The sequence below is a fragment of the Streptopelia decaocto genome (genome assembly GCF_964273445.1).
Source record: "Streptopelia decaocto genome assembly, chromosome: 7".
Lineage (NCBI taxonomy): Eukaryota > Metazoa > Chordata > Aves > Columbiformes > Columbidae > Streptopelia > Streptopelia decaocto.
Window position 1 is genome coordinate 2,616,890 of NC_138661.1, and position 18,893 is coordinate 2,635,782.

Genomic DNA, 18,893 nt, shown 5'->3' on the forward strand with positions numbered 1-18,893 from the left:
AGGGACCTGGGGGTCCTGGGGACAGCAGGGTGACCATGAGCCAGCACTGGGCCCTTGTGGCCAGGAAGCCAATGGGACCTGGGGTGGGTTAGAAGGGGGTGGTCAGTAGGTCAGAGAGGTTCTCCTGCCCCTCTGCTCTGCCCTGGGGAGACCACACCTGGAATATTGTGTCCATTTGTGGCCCCTCAGTTCAAGAAGGACAGGGAACTGCTGGAGAGAGTCCAGCGTAGGGCAACCAAGATGATTAAGGGAGTGGAGCATCTCCCTTATGAAGAAAGGCTGAGGGAGCTGGGGCTCTGGAGTTTGGAGAAGAGGAGACTGAGGGGTGACCTTACTAATGCTTATAAATATATAAAGGGTGAGTGTCACGAGGATGGAGCCAGGCTCTTCTCGGTGGCAAACAATGATAGGACAAGGGGTAATGGGATCAAGCTGGAACACAAGAAGTTCCAGTTAAATTTGAGAAGAAACTTGTTCCCGGTGAGGGTGGCAGAGCCTGGCCCAGGCTGCCCAGGGGGGTTGTGGAGTCTCCTTCTGTGCAGACATTCCAACCCGCCTGGACATGTTCCTGTGTGACCTCACCTGGGCGTTCCTGCTCCAGCAGGGGGATTGCACTGGATGAGCTTTTGAGGTCCCTTCCAATCCCAAACATACTGTGATACTACTTTAAAGTTTTAGGCACTTCCATATGCCCTTTAAGACAAGCTCAGGAAGGAGAGCGGGGGAAGAAAGCGTCGCTTTGCGGACATTCTCCTGACAACGGACGAACAGCCAAGCGCATGTTAGACCTCGGAGCCCCTCACTTATTTACAAGCGGCAAAGCTGCCCGCGGCATTTTAAGGGAAGAGGTTTAGCTGGAATGCTGTCGGCTTTAGCCAGAGCAAACACAACGGGCCGCGGAGGGGGGTCCACTCACTCTTCAACATCTTCGCTCCCATCGCCAAATTTTGTTAGCAGGCCCCTAGGTAAAATGTTTATAAAATTAAGAGCGACGTGTGCAACTAAACCGATCGGTGATGTAATTCGGTTTCATAACAAGCATCTCCCAGCCCTTTTCAAAAGTGTTTCTCTCTTTCATTGAATTAAGACCCTTTTCATTTAGTCCTTCCCTTCCCTCACCCCCCGATAACCATTGAAGCTCTGCCATACCACATGCCGTCAACTCAGCTTTATTTTCCTACCTGGTATTTGAAATATTGTTGAAATGCCTAAAACCCATCTAACTAAAAGAAAAAAACAAGGAAACCAGAGGAAATTACTGGGATACAAATGCAGAAAAGCCTTTACAAAGGGAAGTTTCCTCCTTCGGGCTAAAGACACCGACTGCTTCCCATCGTGGTGGGAATTCTGGTTTCAAAGCTGCCCCAGGGTCAAGAAAGAAAATGTGACAAGAGGATCAAAGCGGCACTGAAAATATCATTCCGAAACAAACACAACCTGAGAGTAGTTTGCAAAATGGCAATTTGCAAGCTCCATCTTCAAAAAACAAACCCCAGACTGCATTAAATCTTATACAAATCTAAACCCATTAAGATTCATTGCTCAGTCTGCTGCTGTGATGCTGTGAAGGCTCAGCTGCTGCATTGAGCAACTGGGAGGTGAAGAGGAACGACCACAGAGGTAATGAACAGGAAAAAACACGTATATTATAGAAAAACTAACCCAGCCAAGTTTGGATTAACGTAAAATTTCCCTGCAAGTTACTTCTGAAGGAGAAGAGGCACAGAGTTGCCACCAGGAATTACTAAAACACTTCTAGAATTCCAACCGTCAACACAAACCACCTCCATAACGCTGAAAATATGCAAAGGTATCACATTTTATAACTGTGTAAAATGTCAAAATGCTAAAATAAGGATGAGAAACAACGAGAAATCGGTTCAATTATCTGGTGTTGCCCTTCCCTGTGTCCTGAGTTGATCATATCAATCACCGTTCACTCTGATAAAAGCAAAAGGGCACAAAAAGCAAAGACCCTCCTGTGCCTCCTGGGATCACCAGAATTGCTGGGCCAGGGCAATTGTGCATTTCCTGTTTATCTTTTTAAACTGGAAGTGGTTTCCAAGCAAGCAGCACAGATTCACCATCCACACACTTTAGTCCTGTCCTCCTTTCAGTACTAAATCTCTATTTAGTGATTTATAGCCCTAGCAAGGTTTGCAACGCCCACGTTCGCGCTGCTTTTAATACAGCCCGGTCCAAACCATCTTAATAACGCTGCAGGAACAGGACGGAATCAATAAGTCGCTTTGCCGGGAGGAGTTTCCCTCCCTCGCGGGTTCCAGCTGCTGCAGAAATGCCAGCGCGGAGATTTCACTCACACAAACCAACCCAGGGAGGAAGGAAAACAGTCGCTGTCGTTACTGGACCCAAACTCCTGCTACAGTGAGAGTGGGAACAGAAAAATAGGTTGAATTTTATAAAAAGACCTAAAGATTGGCAATCTCCAGCTTTGCAGGGGCTGTCGTGTCAGCTGACGGCTTATGCAAGACTTTATCTGCAAAAAAGCCAAAGAAATTCACCGTCTGCTACTCAGTTCCAAACAAAGATGGAAAACAGGCTCTTCTGGCCAAGCAATTATTTCAACCAAAACACAGTATCTCCCTACATCTGTGCATCACTCAGCGGTACGAACTGCCACACTCTTCGCTGCACATTCAAAGATCGCCTTTAAAGGCAGATTCCAGTATTTTGCAGCAAAAGGAAGCCACATACCTAATAAATTCAGTCCTAACTTGGACAGAGCTGTGCTCCCTTACTTCAGGCCTGCTTCATCCCCTGGAAAATCAGTTATGGCACATTTTAACCTAAAACCGTCACCCCAGCACACGACACGACTGTATTACAGATCCCAGCGCTCAGACACCCGCAGCAGAACCAGCCGTGGTGCTGTTGGACTGGACTCGGTAAAGCTAAATCTTCAGGTTTGGTTTCTCTTTCCCTTTCTTGCAAGGAGCCGGCTCAGGGCTGCGATGCAGCTTTGTCACAGGATGTCACAGGATGTCACAGCCGCGGTTCAGAAGAAAAGCGCAAGGGTCCCGAGCAAGGTTCCCCACTTTGCTGCAGCAAACTGCCTCGAGCTGTGTTATTTCAACATTTACACTTCGCTTTCCATCTACAACTGGGGAGCTACAGCAAATTTAAACCAAAATCCTGCCTGTGCTTAAAAGAGATTCAACCCATTCCCCAAGAGAATGAGCGACCACTTGCAGGAGTGGGTAAAACCTCCTTTATGAATATGAAAGTGGATTAGGGCTTGAGGTTTGATTTTCCATATTAAGTCTCAGAAATAAAAGGTGTTTTTAAGCTCTGTGCTCACCTGCTGCTTCCACCATCAACAAAAGGGTTCCAATGCGAAGCAAAGCCGGTGCCAGCTGCCACAACCTGAAGAGGCACAAATGTTGATTTTTTATTCCCTGTCAAACTCAAACAGCTTTTCCACAGCACACGAAGAGATTCCCAAGCCCTGCGGAACGACCCATACGCAGCAAAATAAAATCCCAAAGTAAAAGAATGTTTTACAATCCAATTATAAAGCAACTCCTGACAAGCTTGCTTAGGCTCAGACTTTAAAAGCGACACCTGGAAATATAGTGCCAGTATTAAGTAAGTGACAGAAAAGCAAAAATTATGGTGAAAACTCAGGATTTTCCACTTGTAAGACATTCTTCCAGTAGGAGAACATATTGCAGCCACCTCCAAGATTGCTCCTGTCACCGGACACGGCACTGAGGGGATCCCACCGGTAATACCGGGTACAGATTTAATCAGTCACATTCGGAAAAGTGAATTTGTACCTACCTGGTGCGGCACAGCTCTAAAAAACAGGAACAGGATCTTTCTGCAGTGCTGATGTCTCCAAATTAAGATGAACAGCAGCTGCTGCTACTCACAACACTAATTAAAAAATTGAGCCCTTGTGTACACAGACACATATTAATCCCCAAGAACGCTAATGAGCTGGTTTGCAGTAAATTGCCGAGGGCTGGACAAGCAGAAGCGGTTCAGGGGCAAAACGGGCCGTCCAAAAAGCAGCAACAAATAACCCCCGATGATGGGGAGATCAGGGGCTCAAGGGCAGCATCACATTAATTGGCATATGTTGTTTTTCTTAATCTGAGCGCGGCTCTTCGCACAAAGCATAGAGGGCCATTCATTTTCTGCAAAATGTGGTGATTGTCTGGGGACCAAGAGTGGTCTCCTCATGACTTTATGATGCAGAGACATATTACTTAGAGTGGAACCACTAAACAATAAAGACACTATGATTTTAATTAAACGAAGGGAAAAACCCAAACTCGTCCTTACCATTTCATCCCGAGCTTCTGTTTCTTTCCGCAGAGGGGGCTCAAACTGCAGCTTGTCGACTGCAAAACATCCCATTTCCAACTTTAATACACACAATTTTATATAGTGCCCTTTTTTAGTGAAGCACACACTGCAACATATCTAAATATTATGTACAAAACACTTAATTTGCCTATAAAACATGACTATCACGTAAATACTGGTGTTAGTATCTAAATGCTTAAACTTGCAAATGTGAAACCCACAACAAAGAAACGGACTGAAAGTAAATAGCAAGTCATCATATGAAAGTTCATTAAAATGTAACTCGTAACCATGTTACTCTTCATGCGTGTGAAAGCGCAGGAAGTGGCTTTTCACCAGCAAACTGCCTAAAAATGTGATGTACATGCTGCAGAGGAGCTGAGAGCATTCACACCGCAAAAGGCGTTTGTCTAAATATGGAGAAAGGCTCTTTCTACCCTCAAAATTTCAACTGAGGTCCAATTGAGCTGTGTATTATTTTAAAATAAAAGGTTATGTTCAAATAAAATGCATGACGTTATCACGCACCCTCGTCAGAACAGCTTTCGCAATCACAAGCTGCTCCATCGGGGTCAAGAAAAGGTTTCGCTTTTGAACTTGAAACAATGTGCAGACAAACGCAAAAAGCTACGTTTTTTCTATATTTTCTCATGACACCCTGTGTAAAGACGCCCTCCTAATTATCAGCTCTTAATTTTGATGTTTGCAGGTTATTAGTGTTTTAAGTAAGGTCTGAGAGAGCTGAAGGACTGTGCTGGTCGTGCGAGGTTTCCACACAAACATTACGACACAGCAACGAGTTGGAATGAAACAGCAGGAATATATGTGAATTTTAATGTTGGTTTTGGGAAAAAGATATTACGTGGATGTGCTGTTTCTTCTGGTTTTGGTTCTCAGATGTCCCACCGGCAGAAGAGACTTTCCAGGGTACACAACAAAAGAACCACAGCGACATCCTCCATGCGTAGAAGGAAACCAACACCACAAAATGGGCAAAGCACATGGGGAACTTACAGTTTATCTCCGACGCCGTCCTCTCTGCGCGAACGTTCCTGTTGGTAGAACGGATCGTATGGCGGATAACGGGGTGAGGCTGCAAGGAGCAATGAAAAAGCTGAGAAAAGTGGCGTTTCTGTTGGATCTCAAGCAATAATCGAACCTTTGCTCTCATGGTGACTCAAACGCAGCTCTAAACATTGGAGCCGTGCCCCTGTTGAGTCTGACATTCCCAAAGCAAAGCATAGTATTCAAACAGCAATTTCACCTAAAGGCACAAAATAAAAGGTGTTCTCACCTCAAAATCATCATCGTCAACCTCACTGTAGTGCGTGTGGTTGTCAGGATTATTCACTTTGTCCAACAGCTCGACTGCTAAAGATCTTGAAAGACCAGGCTGCCCTACAAAGCTATGCTGCAACCACAGAAAAGAACAAGTTATAATAGAAACCGATACGTAACTTTCATTAATAAACATCCAATATATTGAATTTTGTCTGCTTTTTGGATATTTCTTTAGTGACTCGACTTTCTAATTTCATCACCCATGTTGTAAGATCAGAGAAAGAAAATGGTTCCAGTTTGGTTTCTTATTGATCTGTGGATCACTTGGCACTAAGAGAACTTTATAGACTTAACTAAACGTTCCAAATCACTTACAGAGAGGAGTCTGTCTGCTGTCGGTCTCTTCTTCGGATTCTTTGTAAGTGCTATTTTGACAAAGTTATGGAATGTTGACGACCTTAAAGAAAAACGAGTGTTTACTTTTTCAAGAAGATCATTTTAAGTTTACCACAGTTACTAATTAAACCACCAAAGGGTCTGTAAATTAGAATGTTATCCAGGTACTTCATTACCTCAGGTTTGAATAATTACATTACTAAGTTAACAAAACATGGGAAAAAAACGTTTGATTCATGGAACTTGCACGAAGAAGTTTTGGTACAGAAAATAAAGCAAACATGTATGGTGCTATTTCAACCTTTACCATTCTCAATTGTTATGGAATTCAGTACCAGAAATAAAAATTGTGAATTATGTACGCAGCAAACGGTTAAAATGTAGGCCAACCTACTGATTTCACTGTTCTTGGCCACAGGTAGGAAAAGAAAATGCAAAGTTCTAGGCAAAGACCCAACTTTTGAAAATGCTTTGTTGCTCTTTGCACAACAACTTAGGTGATTGTGTCACTTCAACTCTTTTAAATCTGAATTACGCCTTGATGTTACGACTAGACCTCAATTTTTTTCAAGCATTTTTCTCGCGATTGCATTTGTGTATCGGGCCTCTCTGGGGCCGGTGTTGGCCCAGGTCTGCTTGGTTTTCAATCAGGTTACAACACCCAGCTCCCCTTCTCGTCTTCGCATCTGAGACGGCGGCACCGGAGAAGTGAAGCGCATTGAGGTTTCAATAGAGGAAACACGCACTTAAAAATGTGTTCTCCTTCCCTCTGCCCAGCCAAACACCTCAAGGGAAACAGATTGTACAGCAGCATCACCGGCAAAATAAATCCTGCATGCCAGCGTTGTTTTGAGTCTCATAAATCAAATGTTAAGCCCGCACGGTACAAAATCCTGCGGGCAGTAGGAAGGTATCGCAGGTTAAAGAAATTATTGCTGAAGACAAGCAGGCAGAGGCACATTCCTCGTGAAGGGATTAAGCAATTACCTGTCCCATTGACAGTGGTAAATGCCCTACAAGAGGAATTAAGGGGAAAGGATAAAAAGAATTTTTCTTCTTAGAGCACACAAAGAAAACCCCAGAAGGGAGATTTCCCTCTGGATCACTGGCCGTGATTCATTTATTAATACACAGGTAGGACTGTCCTGTCCCATCCTGCTGGTTTTCTGCTGCGTCAGAAAATGTTTGCTGATGGACCTTAACCCTCTCTCCTTTGCTTTCAGACACTTATAAAAACCAACTAATAGTTTATCAGTGACATTTCCTATAAGTGAAATCACACTCAAGTTCCTGAGTTGAAAACTAACGCACATTATTTTTCACTGCCTCCCTTCTTCAATAACGACAAATGGGTTTTCCACATTATCTCCAAAACACTGAACAAAGGAAAGAGTTTAACCTACCATTTTGCTTTTTCCTTTAGCTTTGGCGGTTGAAAATTACTTTTTGACATTAAAAACAAAGCCCTAAAGGGAAAGGAAGAATAATGTTATTATACGGTAAAAAAAGTAATTCCAATATCTAAACGCTTTAAATTAATACTTCATGGTAAGAATCATACTGGTGAAACTGGATTGTAGTCTATACTGTGTCAGAGGACAGACGTGGTAGAGCTGTTGCTTTCTTATCTTTCAATAAAATCTTTGTATTGCCACGCGTAATCCCGTTAAACATAAGGCTACAGCTTCTCTAGTGATTTACTGCACCTGCTCTTCACTCACACTACAAAGGTGGGGTTTTTTTAATTAAAAATTTTCAATGATAATTTCCATTCTAATTTGAAGTCTGTAGCTTCAGCCTGATGCTTTACAAACAGACACAGCTCATGCAGAAAATAGATGTTTGAAAGGAAGCCCAGTGTGAGTTTCTAGGTGTATGGAGACGGTTAAACCGGGACTGGAGCGGGTCCTGAAGCCCAGCAAACCTCATGGGGTGAAGATCAAACATGGGCGGCTGAAGCTCGGCGAGTTCGATCGCCGTGATGCCGACGGCCCAGATATCGCAGAGCTGGTTGTATCCGCCGTTCTTCTCCACCGCGGCGACTTCTGGGGCCATCCTTTAAAACAAAAGGCATCGTTCAGTGAGGGCACCAGCCACACGGGAGACTCCAAGCCCCTCACATAACCCTAGAGCATAAATCAGGGAAAAGCCTGATGTTCCCCTCCCTGGAGAAGCAGCCAGAGGTGACGTGTTTTGACCGAGGTCACGGGCTGAACCAGCAGCACTGGGAATAGAACCGGTCTCATGATTCCTGGTGAAATGCTTTAATGACCAGATAATCTTCCTGCCCTCAGTCCTCCTCCTCCAGCAGGATAAAGAGGGCAGCGAACAATTAACAGCCATTGTCTGGATTAATCTGTATGGACGTGTTCAATCTATACCCAGAATAGCGCCCGAGGCATCTCAACTGCATCCCAGTAATGCCAGAAACCAACAGCAGTTACATCTGCATATATAATCCAGCTTGAGATCTACAGAGATATATTTGCATATTAAATGCTGCCTTGTACAGATGTTAATCAGTAGAGATGATTAAAAGAGAATTTAAAATCTGTTTTTCTTCACAATTCTTTCTGCACAGAAATCAGAAAGATGTTGTTTAGTTTATTCACTAAAAGTGTAAGAGGTTACTGAGAAATTGAATGACCGTTAGGTATCCAGCAAAAGGGGAGAATGCAGGAGTTCTACAGGAGTTCTGCGTTAATAAAATAATAAAATAAAACTAATAAACTTGGGAGTTTATTAAGCCCTGCCCCAAATATCAGATGACTTGTGTTACAGCAGCAGATCAGCTGCAATCAGCACTTCCCAGACTTCTACCCTATAGGCATTTCCCTTGGAAGAGAGGGAATTTATGCAACTGCTATCTATGTTATATTTAAAACTACGTGTGTATACCCTCCAATGTGTGTGTTTTAGAGCTCTTGGCATAAATACAGACTTAGCTTTGCATGCAAGCAGAGCAATCACAGTCGTTTATTACCAGTAAGGGGTACCAATAAATGATTTCCTCTTGGCGATGGTGGCCGTTATCTTTGCTGCTACACCAAAGTCGGCTGGAAAATGAAATTATCAGAGACTTAGATAGCTCAGTTTAAGACCTCAGTTCTACTCTAGGAAGTATCATCTTATGAAAGAACAATCACATTCCTTATCCAAGTTAAAAATTCATTAAGCTTCAAGATTTAAAGATTAATAATGCGATCAGCTAATGCCTTCACTAACTTCAAATTGAAAAGATAAGTTTCTCCATACAGCTCGCTCACGATCCTGCTCCTCTCCTAGTTATTTTTCCATCTCACAATAAAGCAACCTCACAACATTTAGTGGATATTCAATTTAATATTTGGGAGGAAAACCAGCATCATGCTTTGGAGACGATACTATTTCTGTGTTACTTATGGCAGAACGGCGGCGGGACGCCTGTTCTCATTACTGGAGACTGTCTAGGGGACAATTATCTCTTGCTCTCAGAGCTGCAGATAATCAGGTGGTCTTGCAGAGCCAAAAATCATTAAAGTCCTTCTTATTTTTATTGCATTTGTAGTTTGATAGCTCGAGGATAATTGTGGGCAAATCTAACTAGGCCAAAGGAAGGTATCAGTGCATAACCCAAGTTGAATGCAGTCAGTGGAAGCTCCTCCCAGTTTCAAGGTGTTACTCTTGATTTTATTTAAATTATTCTTCTTTAAAAAGAAGCACAGCTCTCCTGGGTCACCTCAGGGGAGTAAGTGTGTTGAAATAGAGAGATTTTCGGAAGAGCAGTGATTCAGCTAATGCAACAACCACCCTGAGACCAACACGGGACACAGTGGGACAACGAACATCCCAGGAGGATGATGAACATCCCAGTGGGATGATGAACATCCCGTTCTTTCTCCTAGGATTTTTGCTCCCTACTCCCTGCAGAGCCCCAGCTACACACTGACTTTGGTGCAGTGAGGCAGCAGAGTGGCAAATTGGGGTTTTGAGGGCAGCACACTCAGGTAACAACAGACTCAGCTTGTTTGAGCTCTGCTAAATGCAAAACATCACTGGAGGAAGCCAGTAGCAAAAAACTCCTCTGAGTTTTCATCACTAGACCTCTGAGGGATTTCAAAGATGGAGATTTTCCTCTTCTCCACCTGTGTGGAAACGTCCAATGTCATACACGGGGCTAGAAGCATCATCGGGATCAGACTTCACATGGGATCTGTGCCCTTGTGGCCAGGAAGGCCAATGGTACCTGGGGTGGGTTAGAAGGGGGTGGTCAGTAGGTCAGAGAGGTTCTCCTGCCCCTCTGCTCTGCCCTGGGGAGACCACACCTGGAATCTTGTGTCCAGTTGTGGCCCCTCAGTTCCAGCAGGACAGGGAACTGCTGGAGAGAGTCCAGCGCAGCCACCAAGATGCTGCAGGGAGTGGAGCATCTCCCGTGTGAGGAAAGGCTGAGGGAGCTGGGGCTCTGGAGCTGGACAAGAGGACACTGAGGGGGGACTCATTCCTGGGGATCAATATGGAAAGGGGGAGTGTCAGGAGGATGGAGCCAGGCTCTTCTCGGTGACAACCGATGGTAGGACAAGGGGTAATGGGTTCAAACTGGAACACAAGAGGTTCCACTTAAATACGAGAAGAAACTTGTTCCTGGTGAGGGTGGCAGAGCCTGGCCCAGGCTGCCCAGGGAGGTTGTGGAGTCTCCTTCTCTGCAGACATTCCAACCCGCCTGGACACCTTCCTGTGTAACCTCATCTGGGTGTTCCTGCTCCATGGGGGGATTGCACTGGATGAGCTTTCCAGGTCCCTTCCAACCCCTGACATTCTGGGGTTCTGTAGAATGGGGATAGGAAGGGGTGATGGTTTTGAACTAGAAGAAGGGCAATTCCAGACATGAGGAAGAAATTGTTGTCCCTGAGGGTGGTGAGAGCCTGGCCCAGGTTGGCCAGAGAGGTGGTGGCTGAACCATCCCTGGAGACATCCCAGGCCAGGCTGGACGGGGCTCTGAGCAACCTGAGCTGGTGAAGATGTCCCTGCTCATGGCAGGGGGGGCACTGGGGGAGCTGGGAAGGTCCCTTCAACCCAAACTGTTCTGTGATTCTACGATTCTGTGCTGTATCACACAGTGGATCCTCGCAGGCTCTGAGGGAGATCCAACATTCTGGCTGGGAACAAACTCCTTGATATCCAGGTAACTCCAAACCAGACAGATTCCAGGGAAACCTGCGAGGCTTCAAGGCTTGGTGATTGAAAAAAGAAATTCTAACTTCGTAACAGAATTGAAAGCTTCTCATCTCCTACATGTGCAAGCCCATGTATGTGCTCTTTCTACTGTCAACTACTGCCCTAAATAAGAATAAGAACATCCTACAGTGCAACAACAAAGGGTTCATGCCCCAGAGAGCAATATCGAATGAAACTGCACTGATAGAGCAGATCTGCTGGATTATGCTTTATTATTTGTAGCAAGTTTGACCTTTGCTTGTTCATGTGCTGCTCAATACATAACAATCCTTTCAAAAGCTGAATATTCATATTGGGAAGCAAGGTCTCTACATTCTGTTTATTTTTTTTTTGTCTTAATAAAAGACAATTTGCAAAATCAAAGTATTCCAGCTGGTTCTGTAGCTTTCGATTGATCAAATTAAACTGTTCCCATTTGTTTTCTGTCTTATTATTAAATTCATGCAAGCTTACCTAATTTGACATCTCCGTGGTCTGTTAGTAGAATATTTGCACCCTAAAATGTAATAAATAGAAAGTTAAAATGCTTCAGCAGGAACGTTCTTCCACACTAGGAAGTTCAAGGTAAGTTTCTCAAAGTTCCAAGTTACCTTTATATCTCTATGCATTTTGCCTTTCATATGTAAATATGCAAGACCCTGGAAATAAGAAAGACAACACTTCATTTTGCCATTTGTTAACAACCTGGAAAGCCAGTCCCATTCAATAAATTTACATTATTTTCTATATTTTATTTGAAAACGGAGACGTTTGAGATTTGCATGGAAGAGGAATGTTGGATTCTGTTCCTCATCTCTCCCACCTTCAGTCAATATTTGCGAAGACTTGCTTAAGCCAGCCCTGGTGTAACATTTTACAGGGATATATGCGTATTTTCCAAACAAACCTCAAGATACATCACCTTTTCCCTTTACTAAAATTAACTATATATTTTCGAAGCCCTGAAGCTTTCAGCAAGCACGTGTTTAACCACATAGTTATTCACAGATACACAGCAGGAAGAGAAAAATTCCTTTAAGAAACAAGCTGCCTGCATCACCTTATCTTGTATTTCTCCAGTTATTAGCAATCACAAAATGAAAGAGAACTTCAGTCATCTGGTCGTAGTATTTTTCGTTATGAATTATTAGAATTTCTTGCCACAGATCAAGCGGGCAGTTTAAAATGGGCATTTTTCCCCCTCTATTACTGTCCTGGTTTTGTTAAAAAACAAGTTTCTCTTTTAGTGAATTTGCCTGTCAGCTAAAGCTTCATATCAGCTGCATTTTCCTGGAGAACCAGATCCATGTTTTGGTGAACACAGCAATGGAATGCGAAGTTATTGATAAGCACGGATGGACATCTCGCCAGAGGGACAACGAGAAACTGGTGACCAAGAAACTGAACAACCGTGTATAACATCCCATTCATGTGAGACTTCATATAAAAGTGGGAGATCACGAGGATCTCGTCCCTTCTTTTTCCTTTTTGCTTATGGCAACATTAGCAGAGGACCTTGTGAGTCGTCCCTGCGAACTGAGGCCAGTGACAGACTGAATCCAGCTCCGGTTGGCTGCCCAGTCCAGTCCAGGACTTCGGGTGCGGCTCTGCAGTTGCTGAGACTTTCAAGATTGGTTTTGTATATTTTGTATTATTTTCTCTATTCTTATTAGTAGCATTAGTAAAGCACTTTTAATTTTTCCAACTCTCTTCTCTCTGTCCTTCTGTCCCTCCCGATCGCCTGTGCTGAGTGGGAAGGGGGGAGAGGGAGGGGCAGAAAAGGGGGAAGGAGGGGGGAGAGGAGGTTAACAATACATCTGCCAGGGTTTTATTGTCTCCCCGCAATCTAAACCCTCGACAATTACTCAGCTACTTACCCTTGCTTACTATAGCATTAGCTATTTTTTGCAATGAGATTAAATAATCGGCGCTGTTCTGAAATAACCTGTTTCGTGTACCCGCCGCAGTACAGTACCTGTAAAGTTTCTCTGCACACATACGCGATTTGTAACTCTGACAGAGGGCCCGTTACTGAAAACAAAGATTAAAAAGGGGTTAAGTCTGCAATAGACCACACACAAATAACATTGCGGGACAGCCAAAAAGTGGCATCGATTTTACGTGAACCTTATTTCGCAATGAGCTGCAAAGAGGGGCTTGTTTGCCCGTTTTACAGAAAGGCTTTCTGTAAAATAAAATAACAGAAGACAATACCCACAGCGAGAAGAAATCCTGTTTTGACCGAGATCTAATGATCATTTTACAAGTGAGTTCATAGAAATGTTATATCCTGTGTTCCGAGGAAGGTGAAAAAAACAATAAAAGTGACTTCTGCTAATTTTTTAATATTAGAAATGGCAATGTTCTATACTAGGGGCCTATGAGACTTTGTATTGTTTGAAAGTTATATGTACTAACTGGCTGAAAAATAAAGCAGAAAGAGCTCTGGTATCCCAAATCTCCAAGTTATCATCATTTGAAGGCAGAGCGAGTCCCCAGATCGCTCTTCCAACAACTCCAATAAACCTTTCTACACAATCAACAACTCCAGATGAAACCTCGGAGGGGAAAATACTAACAAAAGTGCGGCCCAATATTGCACAGGAGCAGGAATAAGAGACAAAAGAGCCGATAACCTGCTCCTGCACGTGGCATCATCCAAATAATCATGTGCGGTGCCCGGCCTGTACCAACCATTCCCTGTTACTATTTATATTTCTTCTTTGCACAAAGTTTCCAAAAGGTACAAATGGTAAAATAAGTTTCAAAGTACCGTGGTAAATATCCTGGAGGGATCCCCCGCCGCAGTATTCCATGCATATCCACAGCTTCTCACGGCTGGGAAAAGATAAAACACAGGCATCAGAAGTGGATTGATCTTGATGTGGAATTAATTGTGATTATTTCAATTATTTTCAATTGGTCTTGATCGCTCTGTTAAAAATACACATTCTGATACATTCTCCTACGGGGAGAGGCTGAGGGAGCTGGGCTTGTTTAGTCTGGAGAAGAGGAGGCTTAGAGCTGAGCTCAGCACTCTCTAGAACTACCTGAAGGGCAGTTCTAGCCAGGGGGGGATTGGGCTCTTCTCCCAGGCATCAGCAATAGGACAAGGGGCCATGGGCTTCAACTCTGCCAGGGGAAACTGAGGCTGGAGATGAGAAAGCAATTCTGTGCAGAGAGAGTGGTCAGGATTGGAATGGCTGCCCAGGGAGGTGCTGGACTCACCGGCCCTGGAGGGTTTGAAACTGAGATTGGACATGGCACTTAGTGCCATGATCTAGTCAATGGGCTGGAGTTGGACCACGGGTTGGACTTGATGATCTCTGTGGGTTTTTCCAACCCAGCTGATTCTGTGATTCTGTGCTAACTAGCAATTTGACACGTTATTAACGATATCAATATAAATTCTCACCTAGCAAAATGAAAAACTTTCAACTTTATCAACCCTAAAAGGTGTTGCTGTAACTCCGACCCCACGACTACAATAAAGAACATGCAGAAGAAACACCTGAGGTTTATCTGCTCTATTAGATAACACATTAAACTCAGTTTCACTCTTCAATTGAAATTACCTAATGATATCTAAAAAAACTCTTCATGGCCTCCAAAAGGGCCACTGAGGATTTAGAAATGTGGCTATTTTATTGCAGTTGAAGTCGATTTGGGCTGCACAGATTACTTAAATACGCAGCCCTCCAAGAAATCTGAAGATGAAGCCTCCAAGAAAAAGACCACGCAGGCAATTGGTGATAAATATCCCCGCAGAGCCAATTGATAAATGGCAGAGTTCCACAGAAACGGAAAATATTCCCCATTTCTGTATAAGGTTTAATGTGTGCGCTGGGGGATGCAGCCAGCTGGCATCACCTCGTTTCTGCCTCTCCGTGTGTTACAACGCAATGATGAAAAATGTCATTACCAGCGGCTCAGATTCAGTGTTTTGCTCCTACAACTCGCTGGCTACACCTCCACAGCACACATTAAATAAAACATCTAAAAGCCATTCTGCTCTAGATAATTAACGAGCTGGTTTGATATTAGAACTATTAAATGTTTAAAATCCACCCCACAAGTGAGTAGGACTGGATATGTTGGGAGGCTCTAGGGGAAGAATTGCTTTCTGTTCCTAGTGATAAAAATATTCCAGCCTTTTGGCCAGCAGAGAAAACAAAATATTAGTCACTTTTCTCTCTCTTTTTTTAAGCCAACTGGGAAGCAAAGGAAATTCAACCTAGAGAAGAACACTGAGAGGATATAGTATTAAAGCAGACTAAGCATTGGTTTAGGATAGAACGAGCAGAAATGCAGGTTAAAAAAAAAAGTGGAGTTTACCTGAGATAGCTCCCAAAATAGGCGACTATGTTGCAATGTTTGCATTCCTTAACCATATATATTTCTTGCTGTATCAATGAGAAGTCATCTCCTGAAAAACAGGAAGCAGCCGCGGTTACATCACGCACAACCAAACGTTCAGAGATCTGAAAGCGGGTGCAGAACTCAGGAAAATAAGCCAGGATAATTGCTAAGACCTTCAGGAGGATTTTCTAACATGCTCCAGCAGGAGTTATCTGCATCCACCATCTTTTCAGTTTTGCATATTTTATTATTTGCACAAAGCATAAATATTTATTGAAGATCAAGAGAGAAGGGTTGGCCTGGCGGCCTGAACGTGATCCATCAGTTCTGACAGGTCAGTAGCACCAAGAGCTTTGGAAAGGGAGCAAAGGGATCCCACGGAGGGACCCTCACGACATGAAAGGCCTTGAGGTGCTGGAGCGAGTTGAGAGAAGGGAACGGAGCTGGTGAGGGGCTGGAGCACAAGTGTGATGGAGCGGCTGAGGGACCTGGGGGGTTCAGCTGGAGAACAGGAGCTGAGGGGAGACCTTCTGATCTCTGAACTGCCTGAAAGGAGCTTGGAGCCAGGGGGGTCGGGCTCTGCTCCCCAGGAACAAGCGCCAGGAGCAGAGGAAACGGCCTCAAGTTGCACCAGGGGAGGTTGATGTTGGATCTGGGGAACAATTTCTTCCCCAAAGGGCTGTGGGGCATTGGAACAGGCTGCCCAGGGCAGTGCTGGAGTCACCAGCCCTGGAGGGTTGGACAGACGGACATGAGGTTCTCAGGGACACGGGGCAGTGCCAGGGCTGAGGGAACAGTTGGACTCAAGGATCTTGAGCATCTTTTCCGATCAAAATGATTCTATGGTTCTATGACAGGAGGAATCTCCAGCGCACCCCACTACAGCATCAGCCCCAGCACAGGGATCCCAGCGACACAAGGAAAGATTTCTTAAAGCTATTTCCAGCCTCCTCTGCCTGACACCAAACAAGATCACATACCATAGGCTCTTTATTAAAAGCATTTCATTTCTAAACGACTCCGATAGAGCACATGGCCTGTCCGCCCACTCAGGCACCACTGACTCAGAACAGCAGCAGATTCTACCCACAAAGTGCCTGGGTCCGAGCGCATTTTTGGATGAGAACAGCTGCACAAGCACGTTTGCACATCCCAATATTCTTTGGGGAAAAGAAAAAAATCATCTGAAAAATATATTATGTCTAGATCAATAGCCTAGCATGTTGCCGCCACTTTAATTTAAAAAGATAAAAGCTGAACAAATGAATAAATAAATAAAATAGTGTCTGGATGCGACGAAGCAAAACTGGAATATCTGAGAGCTCAGAAAAATGCTGGTGCGCTGTTATTAAATCCCATTGAGAGACTTTGCAAAGGGAGGATGTTCTGTGCAGAATCGCAAGCTCAGACATGGCAGATCTGCTGCCCTCCTCTGCGGCAATGACATCGCGATGACGTCACAATGGCATCCCTGTGACATCACAATGACATCGGCACAGCCTCACCGCCTTCCTCTTAAGAGCGATAACACAAAAATCAGCTTATTAAGCCATCCTAGGTGCGTGCCTGCTCTGTGATCTCACACACACACACACACATATATATATATTTTAATGCGTTATTACCCTTATTCTTCCTTTGGCATGAATAGAACTGTAACAGCTCTCCAAACATGATAAAATTTAGATAAAGGTTCCAGGTTTTGGATAAAAAGCTGCTGCAGACAGAACAGTAACTACCACATTCCCTCCAGCTCAAAATTGCTCTGTATCTTCACTTTTGTTTTAAGTTTCACTAGCAAATTTACCTCCTAATCCCAAAGTCAGCCCAGAAAACACTTAATTGACATGATTTTGACAAGTCCAAGAGGTCTCAAGTACCACTGTAAATTCCCTTTGGATTCTTCACGTTTATTTAACAAGTAACGGCGTAGCTCATATTTTTAATAACCTCTTTAAAAAGAGACGGGTTTATTTGCCGTGTTTTATTTCCCTCAGGACCCACAGTGCCGATGTTCCATCCCTTTGGAATCCCCGGCTCTCCGGACACACATCGGTGTGTCGTAGATATTTACAGATATAGCTGCGAAAGTGCCAATTTGATATAACAATTTCCAAATGATCACAACTTGGACGTCTCAATGACTTTTACTTAAGAAAATAACTACAAAATACAAAGGTAGAGGGGAACACCCTGGTCCATACGTATCCCTGACTGATTCCAGTAAATCCTCAAGGGCTTATTAAAGTCGAATTGTACCGAGAAACACTTCGCCAGGGCAGGAAAATATTAGTGGAAGAGTTTAAAATGTCAAGAGTCTTTTTTAAACACAAGTAGTATTTTTCTTAATAATGAAAAAAAAAAGACAACACTATTTCCATAAATTTAGCACAGATTTCCCACTGTAACTTGCTTTATAGGTTAACTTTCAGCTACAACTTTGCTTGAATCAATGTCCCGTATAAACAATTACCATGAACAAAGGCTTTTTGAGTTTGAATCGGGTGGATTCATTCCTCCTATTTCTCTGACAAACTTCCCAAGGTCTTTCTCCAACCTTCTCGGCTCTCCATGAGTATTTTTGCCAGATATCCAAATACTCTTCTTAACCGGGCACCTTAAACCAAACCATCTTTGCTAATGCCACTTTAGAACAGCTAATGCTGTCACATGAAAACCAGGATCGAGAAGCATCCTCATACCAGCACAAACTTGCAAACAGCAGCTGAATTGCCCATCGATAGCTCGTCAACCGGGCTGCATCGCAACGGGATATCAGTCCTAGGAACCATGACTAATGGGGGAAAATGGAAGGAAATAGGGTGATTTGGGCTGACAGTAGAAAAGATAAGAACCTTCATGCACATCAGAGATATCGGGGAAGGGAGAAGAAGGGATAATCTGTTTTTCAACTTTATGATAGGACAATTAGCAATGGGTTTAATTGCCTTACCCTACGTTCCCTGTACAGATGAAAAGCTTTTCCTAACAGAGTAAAATCACAGCATTGAACCTGAAAACACGGGAAGCTGTGAAATTCCCCACCAGTGAAAATAAAATATGAAGGAAACACTGAACAAGTACCCACCGGAGTGACTCAGGCTGATCCTGTAGTAGGGGGAGACAGATGAACTCTTGATCTGCCATTAATAAATGAAGAATCTACGCAAGAAATGGGGCTACTAACAGAAAAAGGAATAAAAAGAAAAGGATCTGGGGGAGGAAGGCTGAATACAGATAGAAAAGTAGCAAACAGCTGGAAAGAAGGGAATATCCATGAGAAAAGTTTGGCTAGAATATCTAGAAAATGATTCTGAAAGAGGAGACACAGA

General features: G+C 43.7%; 1 protein-coding gene across 1 annotated transcript in view; it reads right to left on the reverse strand.

Moving 5' to 3' along the window:
* The window catches only part of MAP4K5 (mitogen-activated protein kinase kinase kinase kinase 5), a 63,541-nt gene that overhangs the window by 15,884 nt on the left and 28,764 nt on the right, over positions 1 to 18,893 (reverse strand). The window contains exons 3-16 of the mRNA XM_082058939.1: positions 15,538 to 15,628; positions 13,976 to 14,040; positions 13,178 to 13,233; positions 11,814 to 11,861; positions 11,677 to 11,719; positions 8,993 to 9,065; positions 7,934 to 8,065; positions 7,413 to 7,475; positions 5,989 to 6,070; positions 5,627 to 5,743; positions 5,347 to 5,425; positions 4,309 to 4,367; positions 3,320 to 3,384; positions 917 to 961 (exon numbers count right to left, since the gene is read on the reverse strand). Of these exons, the coding sequence (XP_081915065.1) occupies positions 917 to 961; positions 3,320 to 3,384; positions 4,309 to 4,367; positions 5,347 to 5,425; positions 5,627 to 5,743; positions 5,989 to 6,070; positions 7,413 to 7,475; positions 7,934 to 8,065; positions 8,993 to 9,065; positions 11,677 to 11,719; positions 11,814 to 11,861; positions 13,178 to 13,233; positions 13,976 to 14,040; positions 15,538 to 15,628 (1,018 nt within the window). The remainder of the gene's footprint in view (positions 1 to 916; positions 962 to 3,319; positions 3,385 to 4,308; positions 4,368 to 5,346; positions 5,426 to 5,626; positions 5,744 to 5,988; positions 6,071 to 7,412; positions 7,476 to 7,933; positions 8,066 to 8,992; positions 9,066 to 11,676; positions 11,720 to 11,813; positions 11,862 to 13,177; positions 13,234 to 13,975; positions 14,041 to 15,537; positions 15,629 to 18,893) is intronic.